The 19,500-nt window shown below is 38.3% G+C and overlaps 1 protein-coding gene across 1 annotated transcript; it reads right to left on the reverse strand.

The window, feature by feature from the left end:
* Window positions 1-1,647: 1,647 nt before the first annotated feature.
* On the reverse strand, window positions 1,648-18,600 carry UVH6 (RAD3-like DNA-binding helicase protein). Its single transcript, XM_088982942.1, has 11 exons — window positions 17,673-18,600; window positions 13,568-13,650; window positions 13,028-13,431; window positions 12,587-12,780; window positions 12,275-12,455; window positions 10,583-10,707; window positions 8,096-8,185; window positions 7,868-7,946; window positions 7,669-7,745; window positions 2,593-2,701; window positions 1,648-1,960 (listed from the first exon to the last, which is right to left on the reverse strand). Exons 1-11 carry the CDS (start codon window positions 18,485-18,487, stop codon window positions 1,841-1,843), a joined length of 2,277 nt encoding a protein of 758 aa, XP_088839068.1. The 5' UTR covers window positions 18,488-18,600; the 3' UTR covers window positions 1,648-1,840.
* Between the last annotated feature and the right edge of the window lie 900 nt (window positions 18,601-19,500).

Raw genomic sequence — 19,500 nt, forward strand, 5'->3', positions numbered from 1 at the left:
TTTTCTATCGAACCAAGTTTGAATTGCCAAATATTTATTAAACCCGGCTCAAAAATCAAATCCACCCCTAGCTACATACATTGAATCTCAAGCATCTTTCAAATTCCCCAACCCAACAAGCAACAACTAATGCAATTCAAAAACATGTGCTTCTTGTGCTTTCATTGATTCATTTTACAGCCTAAGGTGGGGTACTTTTGAGTTTTGAACCATGGTCTCAATCTGTGGTTCTATGCTTTAATGTTGTGTTTGGTGTGTGGGATGGGGATGGTAAAAAAGGAATATTCCAAAATATTATATTTTTCCTTTATTTGTTTTGAGGGAAGTAGGGGGATGGGATGGGGAAAATGTAGGACATAGGATCCTAAAATCAAGTAGGCAAGATCGCACCAAAACAGTACAACTCCAATGAAAAAACTCTACTGAGAAAAAAATTTTGGGTCTTGTCAAAATAAAAAGCATCGAGAGACTCTTCTTTGACCTCTACCCGTCCCAACGGTCAGATCTTCAATGATTTCTCTGGCCATTTCGTTCAAAGGTAAGACCACATCCATCTCAATGGTTGGAGACCCAGTCATTTTCAATGTCTTTGGTGAAGGTTTGGACGGAGTGAAACTCCATTCTTCTTCAGCAACCTCCATTTTCCTTTTGTTTTCATTTTTCCCATGTCTACCCACTGGCGATTTCTGGTCAATTGGTGTTCATGTCATTGATGTGTGCAGAATTTCTAAATGCAAGCAAAACTAAGAAAGACGTGACTTTGTTAAATCTATAAAATTTACAAATCTGGTCATTGGATTCCTATATCTAATATTTCCATGTGTAAAACTAACATTTTTACAGATATGTAAAACTAACAACTAAAATTTTTACATTTGTAAAACTAACCTTTAGTCAAAACATTCTTTGTCATGAGCTAACTGTACAACTAAGCAGGATTTTTGTCAACTATATCTAACTGTAACGTTTTTGTCAACTATATCTAACATCCTAGATCTAACAATTCTATCCCTTTTTCTTTTTTGCAGATTGAAGCCATTAACTTTATTTTCATTCCGTTTTGGCTGTTTAATGATGTCGATAACATGTTAGACTGGGATGATCCGAAGATTTGGGGGAAGAGTTCAAATTTATCTTGCTCGATCATACTTATTTTTTTCCCCTTCCCCTCTTTCTCAATCAGGCTTGTTTTCTTCTCACAAAATAAACATGGAAAAAACTATTTTCTCTCGTATAGCCAAACAATGAAAAGCGAAAGTTTTATACTTATTTATCCCATCCCACCCAAATCTTCGCACAAACCAAACGAAGCCTAAATATGGTTCTTCAGTTACTTTACTTGGTGGCAATGTACAATACCACAGTTGACAAATAGCTTGAGTTGAGTTGCGGTGCTCTGGTGGTTCGATCATGCATTTCTTAATCGATGATGGCTTTGCTCGAAAAGACGCCTCACAAAGAATAGGACGACGCATCAAGAGTTCAAGGGGTCACATACACCGAGAGAGGGAACACGCCTTAGTTGAGTGGCTAATACTTGCATCTGCATAGAATAGTTGAACGTGTTTTTAAGGGAAAACTTGTGAAAACAGAATTACTCCACTAAATAAAATAACATAGAACTTGAAATAAAAACTAAAAAGCATGGAAACAAAACTCATTTTATTACATTATGACTAGGATGTTGCGCAAAATAAAATAAAATTGTTCCTCGACCCTCTCTCTTTACAACAATAATCAAAATTTTGTGGCGTGTGCCAAGTTTTTATATAGATGGGAAGACGCTGAAATCACTGGACGCACTAAGCACACTTGGAATCTGAGCCAGAACAATCTTCCTTCATGACAACATCTCAGACACGATGTCAGCTCCCATTCTTTCCAAGTCTTCTTCTGATAGAAGTGTCTTTCTGTTGCTGCTCCCAGCCTTATCATACGGTTGCGCCATCTTCTTAAGAAACTACATCCACCAAACCACACAGTTACTACTTGCGCAAGTACAATCTATGGTTGCCACATGCATATAGGACGTGGATTGAAGCCCTACATGAGAAACCCATACAAAAACTGAACTGGTTTTGTCCCAACCAATGAACTTAAACAGTTGGCCAGATTTTTTTAATCAGTATTTGGGAATCGGGATTTGTTCCTCACAAAGCGCACCTCACAGCACATCCCATGAATAAAAAAAAACACGAGTACGGGAAATATTCCCGATGTGCGACTGGAACGTGTGGTGAGGAGCGCTCCGTTTAGGAGCAGATCCAGACTTGCCCAGGATATCCTAATGGGAAATGAGATCACATCAGCGCCCCAGATGCACATCTCAGCATGCATGGGGAACACCTCCCCTACTTGTCATTGGGAGATGTTCCCAATACACGGCTGGGATGTGCTGTGGGGCGCCGATGTTAACACGTGGGAAACTTGAAATCTCATAAATGATGAAAGTGATGCATAACATGATGTTACCCTGCTGCCATATGGAGATTTAACCAAGGAATGCAACAAAAATATAAGCAAAATGCAAATATAAATAATTCATGTTTATTGACATAGTAGAGACGTTAAAAGGCATTAAGTGAAACGGACCTCCCTTGCTATATGCAGAGCCATGTCAGTACTCAAGTTAAGGTGTGCATCACGTAAATGTGATAGTATCCATCCAGGCAGTTTAGAGCGCTTGTCGTGACGACTGTACCTGCATAAAGAAAATCAGTTCCCTCGTTAGATATTGCAATTGCAAAAACCAAAAGAAAAAAGGGAAAAACAAATAAACAAACAGATGGTCTTCCCAGGATGTATGAACCTTTTCACATCAAGGGGCTTAGCCATTTAGCACTAAAAAAACTCACTGGGACAAATGGATGAGAAACATCCATTTCAAGCATGTGAGGACATCTGAATATGATTCCTACATTGTGATCTCTCACGTAAGGTGCAGGAACCAGAGCTTGAATACTTGCACATAAACACATACATTTATTAGCCTTGCATTGATGAGGGGCATAATTGTCTGGTTTGGTTGTACTGTGGTTGTTCCTTGCTCCATTGCATAAATGTACATCAGCAGCACAACGGAAAAGTAATCATACCCAGCATGCAATGTAAACAACGAGGTAAAATATGAGCATATTATGAGAATGTTTTTGTTCTGATGCTCTACAACAAGTTTCCTAATTCAATTACATAGTTTTTTATCAATAACATCAATTTATTAATCTGAGAAGAAAGTGGTAAGTACAGACTGTTAAAACAGTTTAAGTTCATGAGAGATAAAAACTCTTATCTCCCCACGAAACCCCAAATCCCTTACAATTGTGCCCAAAACAATGAATCTCTCTACACCCCTTGCTTAGCTAATGAATCAGCTATGGCATTTGCACTCCTTGACCCACCATGCCCTTACTCACATGTCTCTAGTTAACCATCTGAATTTCTTCCTTTCATTATTGTACATCCAGATTTTCATTCCATCATCCTGTAGCCAGTTGATCACCGATTTTGAGTCTCCCTCCATGCTTAGTTTGTTGATGTGCAGAGTTTTCGCCCTTTGTTTGCCTTCCATTACAGCCATGACTTCTGCCCTCAATGAGTCTCCTTCCCCTTCCGGCCCAGAATATAGTGCAATAATTATGCCCCTTTTATCTCTAAATACACCTCCAATGCCGGAGAGACCTGAAATCCCTATGCTACTACCATCGAAATTTAATTTAATAAAGCCCCTGTCCAGTGGGCTCCAATGATGAATTGTGACAGCCTTAACAGTAGAAGAATCTGCCACTGCCCTCCAGTTCCTCGATATATCAGTTGCTGAAACACTAGAGAAATCTTTCAGGGGCGTCAGCCAGTACACCACTTTAAATTTGATTGCTACAAAAACTTCTTTACTTCTTGCTTTATCCAAGAAGGTTCTTGAGTTCCACTCTTCCCAAATCGTCCACAAGGTAGCAGCTCTTGTACACCTCCTCATAGCTCTACCTTTCTTTTTTGGCCATGAAAAAGCAGTTGCATCGAACGTGCTTCGTACACTCACAGGAGGGATCCACCTGCACCCAAACAAGGACAAGCACCATTCCCAAACCGAAGTAGTAAAAGAACAAGAGACAAATAAGTGATATAAACTCTCACCATCAGCCTTACATAAGACACAACAGTGAGGGGATAAACACAAATTGGGCTGCTTTCTTTGAAGAAGATCAAGTGTGTTAATCTTTCCATGTACAACTTCCCAACAAAAAGCTGCAATCCTTGGCGGGACAGGTCTGCACATACCTCTTTCACAGGAAAAGAAGGCAGAGTACTAGGGGAGGGCTGTAACAAAGTTTTGAGGAAAGAAGCACAAGAAAAGGAGCGAGAGGTCGTACAGGTCCAGATTCGACTATCAGGTTCAGATGGCTTAACTCAAGAAAGACTCCCTCCAACAGCTGTAATAGGTTAATTACACTCTGAAACTCTGAATCTCTGAAACCCCTTCGGAAGCCTAAATCTCAATTAACCCTATTATTTGAAGAAGATTGAACACAGAATTTGGAAATTTGCTCATTTTTAAGGCTTGAGAGGGCATACAGTGGAGGAAATTAATCCTTTAAGGGGGAAGTGCCTATCCATATATGTTCTCAAAATTTTATACCATTACCATTACACAGATTGTACCTGATGTAGGAGATGAAAGTAGGTAAAATTGCATTGATAGTCTTTCCAAAGTGTCTTCCTGGTTGCCCTAGGCAGTAGACCAGCATCCCATCCATTGTCCAAGAGCCCATGAACGCTCACTATCACCTTAGCCCACAATTTGTCCCTATCCCTAGGCAATCTCCATAACCATTTCCAAAGTAATACTAAGTTCCTTTTCTGTATATTGCCTAAACTCAACCCTCCTTTTTTGCTCCTACACACAACCTCCCAACTTATCCTATGATCTTTCTTTTCCTCCCCTGGCTCCTACAAAAAATCCCTCATCATCTTCTCTAGGCTTTTGCAAACACTGACTAGAGCCTTGGAAACTGACAAATAGTAGATAGGTAAGTTGGTTAGTTTTGAGCTTATCATTGTAATCCTGCTCCCTAATGACAAATACCCTTTCTTCCAGCCAGCTAACTTTTTGGAGAACTTTTCTGAGACTGGATTCCAGAAACCAACTTCTTTTGGGTTAGCTTCAAGGGGCAAACCTAGATGGGTCAAAGGCCACAATCCAACACTACAACCTATAATCTCTGCATATTCTACCAATTCCCCTTCCCCCATATTGACCCCCACTACACAACTTTTCTCAAAATTGACCCCAAGGTTTGACATCCTTTCAAAGAGCTGCACTGAAAGCTTCATGTTCCTTGGGCTTAGTTTGGAAGGAGTACAAATGCAAATATGTAGAGTGCAAAACCTTATATTTTGTATTATTTTGTATGTATTTGCACCATACATATTTGTATTTATACTCTTTCCAAACTAAGCCTTACCCATTCCAACTCAGTTCTTTCACAAAAAAAAATGGTGTCATCTGCAAACTGTAAATGGGTAATAGGCACACCCTCTCTTCCTACTCTTCACCTTCTCAACAACCCTCACAGATCAGCCCTTAGAATAATTCTGCTTAGAACATCAGCTATAAGTGTGAAAAGAAAGGGGGAGAGAGGATCTCCTTGTCTTAACCCATGTTTAGCTGGAAAGAAATCTGCTACTGTGCCATTGACTATGATAGAGTAGTGACAAGATCTTAAGCACCCCCAAATCCATTTGCACCATCTCTCACCAAACCCACATTGCCTTAAAACCTCGACTAAGGAAGTCCAATCAACTAAGTCATAGGCTTTTTTCAAGTCCAACTTGCAAATTAATCTTTTTTTCTTTGATCTCTTCATTTCCTCAACACATTCATTAGCAATTAAGATTTGATCAGTGATTTGCCTATCTTGGACAAAAGCCCCTTGATTGGAAGTTACTAGGGAGGGGAAGACTTCCCGGATTCTTAGAGCCAAGACCTTAGCTAGAATTTTATACAAGCTATTCACCAAGGCAATAAAAGTGGAGTTTGCACCTGGATTTATTATTCCCCTTTCAAAGAACTCATTGAAAGCCCCCATTAGGTCCTCTTTTAGCACTTCCCAACAGTCTTGATAGAAAGCCATCGTGAAACCATCTGGCCCCGATGCTTTGGTTCTATCTAAAGAAAAAAAACGCCTTCTTTATCTCCTCCTCCTTAAAAGGTTTTTCCAACCAAGACTTTTGGTCTCACGAAAGGCTATGCCAATCCAAACCATCAACCCACAGATTTTCAACTAAAAGCCTTCTATAAATTGATTTAAAATGTTCCACAAAGGCCCTTAGAATTGCTTCTTGTTGAGATATGACCTCACCATCTATCTCCAACTTAGAGATAAAATTCGTTCTTCTTCTTAAACTAGCCATGGCATGAAAATACTTTGTATTCCTATCTCCCTCTTGAAGCCATTAAACCCTCGATTTTTGTCTCCAACTAATCTCCTCCTTTAGTCTAGTTTGGAAAGAGTACAAATGCAAATATGTACAGCGTAAATACATACAAAATAATACAAAATATAAGGTTTTGTGCTCTACATATTTGCATTTGTACTCCTTCCAAACTCAGCCTTAGAAAAATGCCCTCCAATTGTCTCTTGAGCAACCCCCTTAACTCCCTATCTCCCTCTTCCAATAGACCCTAGAGTCTGACATCCACCACTTCAATTCCAATCACAATCTCTTGTTTTCTTTCTTCTAATCTCCCAAACTGCTCTAAGTTCCAACCTGTAATCCTAGCCTTCAGGGCCTTTAGCTTCCTATGAAAGAACATCCCTTTCCATCTCACTCTAGGGCTCACTCCTTCCCACCAATTCTTCACTTTTTGTCCTTTGACTTTGTTTGTTAGTCTCCTCTATAAATCTAACCACATTGAAACCCCCTCCAATGCACCATGGACCCTCCCATAAGCCCCTAATAGCACTCAATTCCTCCCACATTTATAAAATCCTTGTGTAAACCCTAGATGAGTCGACCACATATTCTTGAACCTAAAATGGACAGGGCCCACACCTCTCAACTCCTTACAAAGAGTTATCGGCCAGTTAACCGACGTTACCCTAGGTAGGGCTCTAGAAGATAACCCACCCCAATGATCCTCCCAGTCCACTGAGAACAGAAATCTATCTAATCTGGAACAAATAGGGTTGCTTTGAAGATTTGACCAAGTGAATCTATGGTGGAGGTTAGGCAAATCCTTGAGCTCATAGGAATTTATAAAATGATTGAATTTTCTCATGCTTGTTGTTATCCTTTGACTTTGTTTCTTAGCCCCTCTATAAATCTAACCACATTGAAATCCCTTCCAATGCACCATGGACCCTCCCATAAGCCCCTAATAGGCAATAGCACTCAATTCTTCCCACATTTCTTTTCTTTCTTTGTACCCATTTGGACCATAAATATTTGTTAGCACCCACTCAAAACCATCATCAATTGCAGAGCGTTGCTTTCATATATATTTCCTAGTATATGAAGTATCATGTATGATGTATCCCACTAATCATGTTAGTTTCCCTACATTCTCTTCATAGCACTGACTACTAAAGAGGGATTTGGAAAGCCATAGCCAGTGATTGAAGATATGGATTTTTTTGGCAGAATGCGAAGACATGGATAAAGATCATATACCTCTTATCTGCAAAAATCATCATCCCATAATCTGCTTTTGAACGAATTACTCGGCCAACGCATTGAGCAGCTTGCCTCTGCAACCCAGCAGAAAGTGATTTAACGGCTAAATTTCTATGGCCCATATGAACCAAATAAAAAAAACAAGAAGAAAAAAATAACTTAGTTGAATTTCGTAGGCAAAGTGTAAAATTAATACCAAGGCATCAAAAGTCAAAAAATCTCCTTCTTTTATCTGAAATGTTTCCCGTAAATATTCTAACCGAGCAAGCAAGATTCTGTAAAATTGAATCAAGTTCAACCATGTCTTAAGGCAACTGAATCAAGTATGAGACTAAAGCAAAATAATCAAAATTAATGGAACCCAAAGTTCCCATAATTTAAGATTGTTGACAAAAATGAAAGACCACAAGCAATACATGCTGACCTGCTGAGTGTGTATTGAAAAGGAACCCCAAACATGATCACTAATCTGCCAAAATGGCGATCAAAATCTATACCTTCTGCTACTTTTCCCCTGCAAAACAGGAGGTAGTGTCTTATTCTTCATATCAGAAGTTCAGGGCAGTTCCATGTGGGACAAAAGAAAGGGCCTTTAGTTTCCAAACAAGAGACTGGGGAAATATGTGAGAACCAGATGAAAAGAGAGATTATTTAGAGAATAAAAATGCATCAATCAAAGATCTTCAATGAATAGGTGAGCTGAGGTTAGCAAAGCATGTAGACTATATTTTTACTCATACCATAGGAAGTAGGAGAGATTTATATTATTGACCCCTGAATATCAATTGATAAGTGGTGTCAAAATAAACATTTATAATTGAGAATCTTAAAACTGTCCACAACTTGACTGTGTCGGTACTTGTTTTGAACCACATGCTAACTTTAAGTTTAGCATCTGAACTAGTTTCTCCATCAATGTGGAACACAGATATGTCTGAACTTGTTCTCTAACATTCTCTTATTCCTTTCACCTATAATTCCCTCATGACCACATTAATTACTCTCATCTAGATTATTTGCCCAAAAACCAAAACCACCGTATAAAAAATAATTATAACCAACATTTTAAAGCCTGATATTAGGCATTAAGAAAGAGACCAAGGCTCAAGCCTCTCAATGAATTACTGAGGTTTACCCTCACTCAAGATATGTGCTTCTTTCAGGAGACCAAGAAGAAAAGAATCCTTGTTGCTAAATAAAACTATGGCACTATATTCAACCTTTTCTTAAAAATCCAAGTCCTTATTCATCAAATGTAGAGTAAGCATTTCAACAATTTAAAAAAGTTCTGACTTAAAACATTGTCAATAGAGCATATGAATTCCAAAACATCTGTCTACATAAGGAGTTTTGAGGCTTTAACAAAAGCTATCTGAAACAACTTAGGACCCATTTGGGAGGGCTGAGCTAAAAATTCAGCTAAGCTGGTTCAGCTGCTTTGGAGCACTCCAGATAAGGCTATTACGCTGAAGCAGACAGCCCTTCAAATGACTGGCTGACAGCCAAATTGGCCTCTCCAGATTTTTCACCAAGCATATCTTTTAGGCTGTCTGTGTGAGGCCCACATCGGAAAGCCAGAAGCCACTGTGCTTCAACCCTCACAAACAGGCATTTAAACTTACAAGATGAATAAGCTTAAAAGACACCAACTTGAATAAGCTCCTTGATCTAAACAAAACAGTCTATAAGGCCTTGATAGCTGGAAATAAGCCAAAAACACCAATAGGCTCTTATACTAAATGTCACCATAAAGGACTAACACTAAATTTTCAACAAGTTTTAATCTGAATTTCTGACAAAAAGACCTTTTTTGCCTTGTTTCATCAAGCCTCATCACCTGAAGTACATATTAAATCATTAAAATAGCACGAGGCAAGTGATTGATCATTAAACATTAAAGATATAGGCCATAATTTACAGAACTTTTTTTCTTTTTTTCCCTTGGGGGATCATTAGCAGAGAATTTTATTGATGGATAAGGTAAATACAGGGCAAAAGCCAGAATAAACAGAACCAATAAGTATAGTATCCACACACAGTGAACAGAGATCCTAAAGATGCAACACCAAACCAACCAAATGGATACACTAAGGCTATGTTTGGTTTGAAGGAAAAGGTAGGGAAAGGAAGGGAAAGACAGGGAAACCTATACAAGGGGAAAACCTATACAAGGTTTATAAAAGTTTCCTTATCTTTCCCTTCCTTTCCCTACCTTTTCCTTCAAACCAAACACAACCTAAAGGAAGCCAAGGAAACGAAAGTTGAAGATCCGCCAAGTCAGAAGTCCCTAATATAAATCAGCTCCAGATAAGTCCTCAGCAAACAGAATTCATCAACCTAGGCATCAACTGGAACAAGATATTCAAGGTGGCAGCCAAGGAATGAGCTCCCCTGCTAAAAATGCATCGATCTTCATAAGCCCCTGGACCTTGCTAGGAATAGCTACTTGGATGTTGGGAGGGGTAGGCTGGATATAGACCTAATCTTGGGAATTTTCTGAACAAGTGATTGTTGTCAGACTCAAACCCTTTGTTCTCATTTTTGTCAGCCTGATGTTCCATCATTTTACCAAGCAATGCTCTTTCTAATTTTATATAACAAGAAATAAGGATACATTTTGGAAGGACAGTCAGAAAATGTAAGCAATCTGACAAACAAGCACCATTATTTTCTTAAAGTTAATTTGCTAACATTTCTAATAAGCTCATGCAATTGCCTCTTTTTTCTACAGAAACTCATCAATGGTTCAGTATTGATATACCTGATATTCTCAGTACACATTTTGTCTACCACAACTAAAAAGAAGATCAAGAAGTCAAAGATGCATGGATTCATTTGAAAGGTTTTGTATATAATACTTAAAAAGTTAAGGGGAAGAAAAGTATCAGGTAAGAAGGGTGAAAGAATGAACCTGGCAACGGAAAAAAAGACAGCACCCCTTCCACAATCGCAAGCTCTACGATAGTTATCCAGAGCCAATGTTGTTTCTACCACATCCTGTGTCTCAATAAACACAAGCTTATGCTGCATTACATCCTACAAAAAGGAGAGACATCAATTTACATTTTATCTAAAAAGCATATCTTCCCAGCAAAATACCAAGTCAAGAAATGGTCAATTGTTATCCATCAAGAAAGGAAATTGTCAATTGACTAAGCAGTTAAAACAAGACTAGCAGATCATGAAAATAAATTAAGATGAAAGACAATAAGTGAACCTTATGAACAAAGAAATGAAAAAATTAAAAAAAAAAAATCAATATCATATGAAAAATCAATCAACATGTAATACGATAAGTAGAGGAAAAGAAGGTCACCACAAGATCAACTGAAAAATCAAAAAGAACATGTAATATGAATAGTAGGAACCACCCAAGGCATTAAAATGTCAATAGGATCTCATAATGTAGTGATTCCAATGGCAAATAGGGTCCAATGTTACTGAATAGCTTAGAGAGTAGGTTATTCTATAACTAGTGATTGTTAATACCATCATAGTAGGTTTCATGCATTATGCACATGTAGGATTTAGAAAGATGTAAGTGTGGCTCTGAAAAGTGGGCATTGGTCTTTGTGTATTCTGTATATGAGTAAGATAGGGAGAGGGAGGGAGATGCTTGCATTTCCATAATACTAAGTTGATTCCCATAATACAACCTTTCAGATTTCAGGCTGTCTGCCAATTATCATCTATTCATCTTTTTTTTTTTTTTGGATCAGCAACATAGAAATGATTTCATTAATAAAAAATAGGCATGAGTACAACAAGAGGTTGTGAAAAAAGAAGAAAAGCACAGCTATGAAAAAACTGCCTCCCAGATATTACAATTGAGTCCTGTGCAACCCTTGCTTAGCTAGACCATCTGCCAAGCTGTTGGCAGTTCTACTCACCCACTTAACTCTGATAGTCAAGTCCTTTGCTAACCATTTAAAACGCCCTGAAGCCATTCCTCAGGTGCCATGTCACCCCACTCCTTCCTTCAGCCATTTCACAACAGTTCTCAAATCGCCCTCAATGACTAGGTTATTGATGCCCAACTCCTTTACCTTCTCGACCCCGTATACTGCAGCCAACAGTTCTGCTCTTGCCACATCACCCTGTTCGGCAGGCCCTGAGTATAAGGCTATGATGTTTCCTTCCTCTTCCCTAATTACCCCCCCCCCCAATGCCTGAGCGGCCCAGGTTACCCAAACATCAAAATTCAGTTTCTTCCAGCCGCATAATGGGGGTGACCACATCTCAGCAGGTTTCTGTCTTCTAGAAGATGATCCAGCAATAACATCCCAGGCCCTAAAAAAGTATTCAACCTTAAAGTCTGAAAACAGTTTCAAACTTTTTGCCCATTGTGCCACTCTTAAGGTTATGATTTCCACCAAGGCTTCCTTACTCCTTTCTCTTTCTTCAAATATTCTTGAATTTCTTTCCTCCCAAACTGTCCATGAATAGATGAATTATCATCAGTTCATCTCCTCATCATTGAAACTTAAAGGTTAGGGTTCCAAAGAAACTCCTAAAAGAGTTAAATAGGTAGCTTTCAAGGAGAAGAAGGGTAGGAAAATACAATACTACACCAAAAAGAAAATATAGTAATGCATATTCCCACCTGTAAGATTCCCATTTCATTCCAACTATTGACAATTCCATCCATGTATGAGTAACTGACAAAGAAACAAACGATCCCATCTGGAACAGCAGCCACCATTTCAAGCAAAAGCCTCCCATAATTTCTCACAACACCTGGATCACTCCTCATATCAAACTTTGTACTTACTGGAAGCTGATCACTGCAAAAACATGGCAAATTAGCATTGTGAAAAAAAACAGAGATAAAACAAATTAATAATTTAGGTTATTGATCTTTTGTGATAAAAATTCACATAGATTGTTCATAACTCCATGCAAAGGAAAACATTACCTCCCACGAGTAAGGACCATTGGACATATGCAATCCCTTGTCAAAGACATTGTAAAGCTTCGACTAATTACGGGATTGAAGTTAAGAAGACGGGGATAGAGATCTATTGGGCTTAAAGTTCCAGATGTTATTATAACTGATTGGAATCTCTCAAATACAGGCTTTATCGCAATAGAAGCATCATGACAACTGAGCTGGATCACCAAATAAGAAAACGAAAATAATCAGAGATAATTTCTGCAGAATAGGAAAAAAATATTAAGACACCAAAGTTCCATGCATAAGCTTTGTGACACACATCCAATGGGAGAGGCCTACTATTTAAATGTTCAGAATCAGACCAAGGAAAGATTTATGCAGAAGCATCATGGAAAGTTAAACTAGGCACTGAAAAATATTTAGTAACAACTAATTTCCTATTACTAGAAGTTGCAAATTTACCTGCAATACTGGATCAGGTATATGTGGCATCCTCTCATCAAAAGGTTCAATTATTATTGAAAACCCCCGTGTGTAGGTCCCAACCAATGTTGCAAAGTCACAAATTGTTTGAATATGTAAGAACTCATCAGTATCAGTTATTTCCAATGTCAACATGAGTGAATGTAGACGATCATAACAAAATTTCAGTATTTTCTGATCAATGCCAGCCTGGGAGTTTATAGAAGCAACAAAGGCAACTAGTCCTTCCTTCTCAACATTCTCCGCTTGCAAGCGTCCTTTAAAATATTGTACCAATCTCCGTAAGACAGATAGAAAATGCTCTGCTCGCCGAATATTCCCTGGCACAGCCTCCTTTAAAATATCATTAGGCAGGACAGGATTTGATAGCCAGTTATCCGTAACTGCAAGGACAGAAATATTAAATTTGTGGAATTTCTTTTTGGTCGTGAAAATTTGCGGAAAGTTAAAAAAATTATATTGAGAACCAAGAAAGCATAGTTCAATTATGAACCAAAAATGTATAAGGATTATGCATACTAGGCAGGTTTCCCCTTTGAGCCAAACCCTCAACAAGTCGATTATATTCTGCACGCAATCTGCCAGCATCAGTGGCCTTCAACCTTCCTACCATGTCAAAGATTTCCACAAATAAAAATTATCAAAATTTAGTGGATGAGAAAAACGAAATATGAATAAGGCCCTGTTTGGTTTTGGGAATAGGGGTCTGGAATCGGAATCGGAATGGACTATTCCAATCCCAACTGTTTGGTTGGATATAATCGGAATCGGAATGGACTATTCCAATCCCAACTGTTTGGTTGGATATAATCGGAATCCCACTCCCATTCCTGCTGGAATGGTCATTCCCTGCCCCTCCCTTGGGAATGAAATCCCATTCCTGCTGACTTCAACTCCCATTCCCATTCCTGTCTGAACCAAACAGACTATGGGAATGGACCATTCTGATTCTGATTCCAATTCCGACTGTGAACCAAACAAACCCTAAATAAATGAAAACATATAATCATACATAACCTATAAAAATGAACTTGAAACCTGAAATATGAAAATCAATTAACATTCTTGAGATCTAACAGTACAATTTTGGGCTTCATAACCTTGTTATCAGAAGAAGGATATTTGGACTAAACATAAAAGATTTATGATAAGTTTAAAATATGAGAAATTACAAAAGGAAATAAGGAAAAATCAAAAAGGCATTAATGAATATAAAGAGGAAATGCATTAAACTTTTCTGGTTCAAAAGAATGCATTAAAAATTCATGATATATTTTCATCACCACCTCTCTAATCAATACTTCTCTGATTAGAAGTAGGGATCGCACAGAAATTTGTATAAATTATGATTAAAATATAACTAAAATGTATTAAGGGCTTCATCGTGATAAATTCATGCAAAATTGGGAGAATATACCTTTTTATTCTTCTTTTAATTAATGTATAGAAGTTTGTCTTTATATCCTGATGTCCATGGCCTAATCTATTAAGCATGTAAAAACATCAGCAACTTTTGAGGGTCATCCCTTTTTACTAATACAATACACTTCATTATTGTCCCAAAAAAATATGTATTGGCATATGCAGTGTTAAAAGTGAGAGGTGCAAGAAAAGCACAAAGGCCTTGTAGTCCAGAGCCACAACCCTGGGTAAAGCAATACATAAATTTAAAAAATCAAGAAGATAAAAAAACATTAATACAAAAAAAATATGGAAACCTGAATTAAAAAATAAATGCTTTAAAATTGTTAGCTCAAATCAAATGCATAAGTATGACATACAAAAAATTCAAAGTGAAAGCAAAAGAGATTTGAATTGTACAAAAATGCTTCAAGCACTCAATAATTTAAGCATGTGAATTTCAAAATGTGTTTGTCCATCTCCTAGTTGCATTACTGCAAGTAGCTAGTGTGATGTTAAAGGTTTTGTGTTCCTAATGCTTGGAGAATAGAGCCTTAGTGGAGGCAAAATCTTTGGCCCACATATATAAGGGGGCTGGTTTTGTAATTTTAGTTGCAGTTCATCCTATTTTAGGATTAAGGATCAAAGATCAGTTGTAATATTATTGCTTCTTTAGTGGAAGTTCTGTTATCTAAAATCTATCCATAACTAGGATTTCAAATGTTCAAAAAGGTCTTTTTTATTTCTTTTATAAGTTAATAAACCACTACTGGTGCACAAGCACCAATTAAAGTATTCTAGAAGTTAATAGACTATTATAAAAGTGTAAAAACTAAAAACACATAAGAACATATAAAAAAGCAAAAAACACACGCCTTTTGAGCCGGGAATCACCTAGGTTCAAGTGAGGCCCATGCCTTAAAATGAGCCTCACCTGTGCGCCTAGGTTCACCTTTAAAAGTATATCAAAAGAATGGACCAAGGGACATAGCTTTACATGATTCATGAGAAAGAATTGTGTCCAAGATAAACATGTATTTATCTCTATATCTCAAAAGTTAAAATAAAAAGTATTTTCTCTCATTGATTTCAGTAGAATTCAAACTTATAACCATGAAATTCCTAGAATACTGATACCCAAAGAGGCCAGCTGCCTCTTGATCTTCCCTTCGCAACATTCAAATGACTGCTCTTGCATTTGTAAATCCAACAGTTCCTTTCCTTTCAAAGGCAACCATCCCCTTGGGCTGAAACCCCTAACTGGCCAAGCTCCTATCAGGGCTACTAAGTCTTTGGGAATGACCCACTGCCCATAGAATATTGCAGTGAAACAAGCAAGGATTAAAATATCAATAGAATATGGGACATATCATATCGGTATAGGTATACCCAGATACGCTTGGATACACCAATACACAGATTTTTTGAAACATTTAAAAGGTTTCACACCTCTTCCCCAACCTCCTAATCATTATAAATTAAAAAATAAAAAATAAAACATAAAAAAGGGTGAATATCAGCCATATCAATACACACCGATACCCATGTTAGTGTGTTGGGTGCATCAATACTTTAATCCTTGAATACGAGGCAAGATCTCATAAGGGAAATACCGAAATAGCAAGTAAATAGATTTGCTATTGACGCCTTCATCACCCCATGCTATGACCATCTATTTTCCAACTCCTGACCCCATGAGATAAGATGATCATTTGTTAAAAATCTTGTCTAGTACTGTTGTCCACATGAAAAAACAAGGCATCTTTTGGGTAGGTAAATTAGGTTCTGAAATCCATTTCCAGGAGACTGACTCTCCACTCTCCAGTGATACCCCTTAAGGCCTTCTAGAATGTTCTACAGAGAAGCATCAATTTTGGCATCCACTTGTCTTCCTCACTAACCTTATGCAGGTCCATTGCAGTCTCAGAAAAGGACACAGCTGGATCATCCGCTATTCTACACAGGGCACATAGAACATATAGTGGACTCTACACAGCATATGCCATGCCAGAAACAGATGCAGCTCACTGAATGCTGAGTATCTCTTGAAGTCTAGTAATACTTTCATTATACCATTCCAACAGCATTGTCATTCAATGTTTGAGATGGCTCCCAACTGAAATTTGCTCTGGCATACTTATTTGTAATCACTTCCCTCCAGGAGTTTGACTGTTCTTAAGTTTAACTGTTCTCGCTATATCACTATAGACACGCCACAGAACCATTGGGATTAATCATGAAGTCTTCTATCAAACCAGTCTCCTCTCCTCTAAGTGGTTTAGTGCATTTGTTACAATGGTAAATAGAAATGAGGATACGGGTTAAGGGGTTCCCCCATCTCAAACCCTTGGAGATACCAAAAGAATTTTTTTGATAACCCATCTATTAGCATCAAGAAGATTGGTATTGAGATGCAGCTCAAATCCACCTCCTCCACTTCCTGTCAAATCCCATTCTCCATGTCAGGTTTACAAATAGTCCTTGTCTCCCATTCTCTTATTTGTGACTCAATATGCACATCTACAATCAATGAACCGTCAAGAATTTTCTTTCCACCTACAAAGTCTCCTTATGATGAAGAGATTATGGGCCCAGGTATCCTCTACATTAGTTTTTTTTTTTTACTGTTGTCCTCTACATTAGTTTTCAATCACATTGTACCTTGAACAGTAGTTTATAGACACTTTTAAGTTCCAAGCTAATAGGTCTTGCCTTCCCTGCTCCTTGCAGCTTCAGAATCAGGGCTGTGAAGGAGGACCTGACACTACGTGATTAAGTGTTAGTTGCAATGTTAGCATGGCACTTTGATAGTGTTTATACGCTCTTGCCAGATTAAGCATTAGTTAAAGGCTTAGCACCGACTAAACATGAAATTAATGGTTACACTGTTAAGGTTGAGAACTGACGTAATTAAAAAAAAAAAAAGCAAAAGTGAGTGGGTTCGTAGAACTTGCAAATTTTAATTTTTTAGGTTTCCTGCAACAGAGATAAATCAATGGTTCTTGTTCACATTTTTTAATAGTAGGTAGACAAACCAACTGGATATTGCTCAAATATGTTATCTGAAGCCAAATATAAATAAGTTGACTCCAGGCCCTTCCTCCCTCCCTCCTATATAACTTCGCAAACACAACAATGAGGATGATCAATCTTACTTCTACAGCAGAATACAATGGACATGAAGATATACAGGCAATAAACTGAGATAAGAACAAGAACTTACCTTTCAATCTCTTGAGACATCTTGCTGAGATTCCTTGTAGCTCCTTCAAGAGTCTGCGTCCTGATACTCACACTAAGTGCCTCAATACACACATTATCAATATTATGCGCCTCGTCAAACACCACTACGCATTCCCTCTGCATCTCCTTCGATATAATCCCAGCAACCTTCGGATCGAGCAAGTACTGGTAACTATAGACAACCACATTGGCTAGCTGCACCATATGCCGCGCTAAGAAATACGGGCACCACCCTTTCTCCTTCCCAAACGCTCTCAAATCCTGCAAGGTGTAAACCCCGGGAGGCAACATTGCATCCGATCCCGCCTTCTCGTAATTTTCGAAGAAAGAACAAGTGGGGATATTAGGGTTCTCGATTGCCATAGCACGGACCCAGCTGGCGGTGAGCTTGCGGCAAGCGGCATCGACGGAGTCGCGGGAACTGCCCGAGACGACCGACGGATTGATGCAGAGGTTCTTGCGGGAGGAGAGACCAAGGGCTAGTGTGCGAGCAGAGGGGCCAAGTTGGCTTAGTTGGTAGTCGTGGAGGAGGCGGAGCTCGGCTAGGGTTTTCTCCATCTCGTGAACAGTGCGGGTGCAGTAAAGGAGTTTTGGTGGGTTCGAGGGCTTGGAGAGGGCGTAGCTGGTAATGAGAGAGAGGAGTGCGATGGTTTTTCCGGTGCCCGTCGGCATCTCCAAGAGGCAGTGACCTCTGGCGTCTAGGGCTCGTTTTAGTTCCAGCATGTACGCATACTGCTCCGGATAGATGTGATCGTACGGGAAGTAGACCGTTACATCCTCCAATTGGAATTTCATCGCTGCTTCGAGTGCGAACGCTCACGAAACTCCCTCCGACTCTGTCGATGTTCTGAACCAGCTTTCCAGTTCGAAGTTTGTTCAAGAAGTAGTGAATCAGCGAGGCAGCAAAAAGTAGCGACTCAACGAGGGGTATTTTAGTCATCGGACGTGAAACATCATCACCTAATATAAGAATACGGAAATAACCTCACTTCATATTCAATGACCAAAATACTCTTCCAACAATATAATAGCGGGAAAACAAGATTACTTCGACTAGGAAAAACAGCAACAGTTTCTGTGAATTACGGATTTTTAGAAGAAACTGTGATCTCGTTCGACTTTGTTTTGTGGCAACGCAGGCATTGATCGTGTACGCCACAGGGCATAGACTGCTGTATCCGGTCAATTTTCAGAAAATTGACTAATCTCTGAAAACTTTTTTATTCCAAGAATTTTAGGACCCATGATAGGAAAAATGATATATTAGTACCATTTACTTTAGTGTAGTTTCAATTTAGCACCAGAATTTCTAAAAACTATTAGTTTATTCAATACCATTAATCAAATTCGGGGTTATGTGTAATTTTATAGTTTTGTTCATCTATTTCTAAGGTTGATAGCATAACTGAAATTGGTCCAGGTCCAATGCTTCTAATAAACATCTATTGACTTTGCTTAGGGTCTAACCCTATTAGCTTAAACAAATTGCTCCAACTCCTTGGTAGAACACCCGTGTCAATCTTGTGAGGATAAATTCCCCAAATCTATTCAATGACTGAAAACATTATAAACTAATACGAGTCTCTTAAGTATTCAATTTAATGTTTAATGCACAAAAATATAGCAATATTAATATGAAATAATAATATATTTTACTCATTTACAAATAAATGCTTATATACATCAATATGATTGGAGTTAAAGGCATACACTATTTAACAAGAAAACATTATTCATTTTCATCTACCTTGAGACTCAACCATGATAGATTTTATATCAAATTGAACTCAAGGTAAATTCTGATTTGA

Source organism: Nelumbo lutea, chromosome 4 (genome assembly GCF_056320005.1).
Source record: "Nelumbo lutea isolate HS-2025 chromosome 4, American lotus-T2T, whole genome shotgun sequence".
NCBI lineage: Eukaryota > Viridiplantae > Streptophyta > Magnoliopsida > Proteales > Nelumbonaceae > Nelumbo > Nelumbo lutea.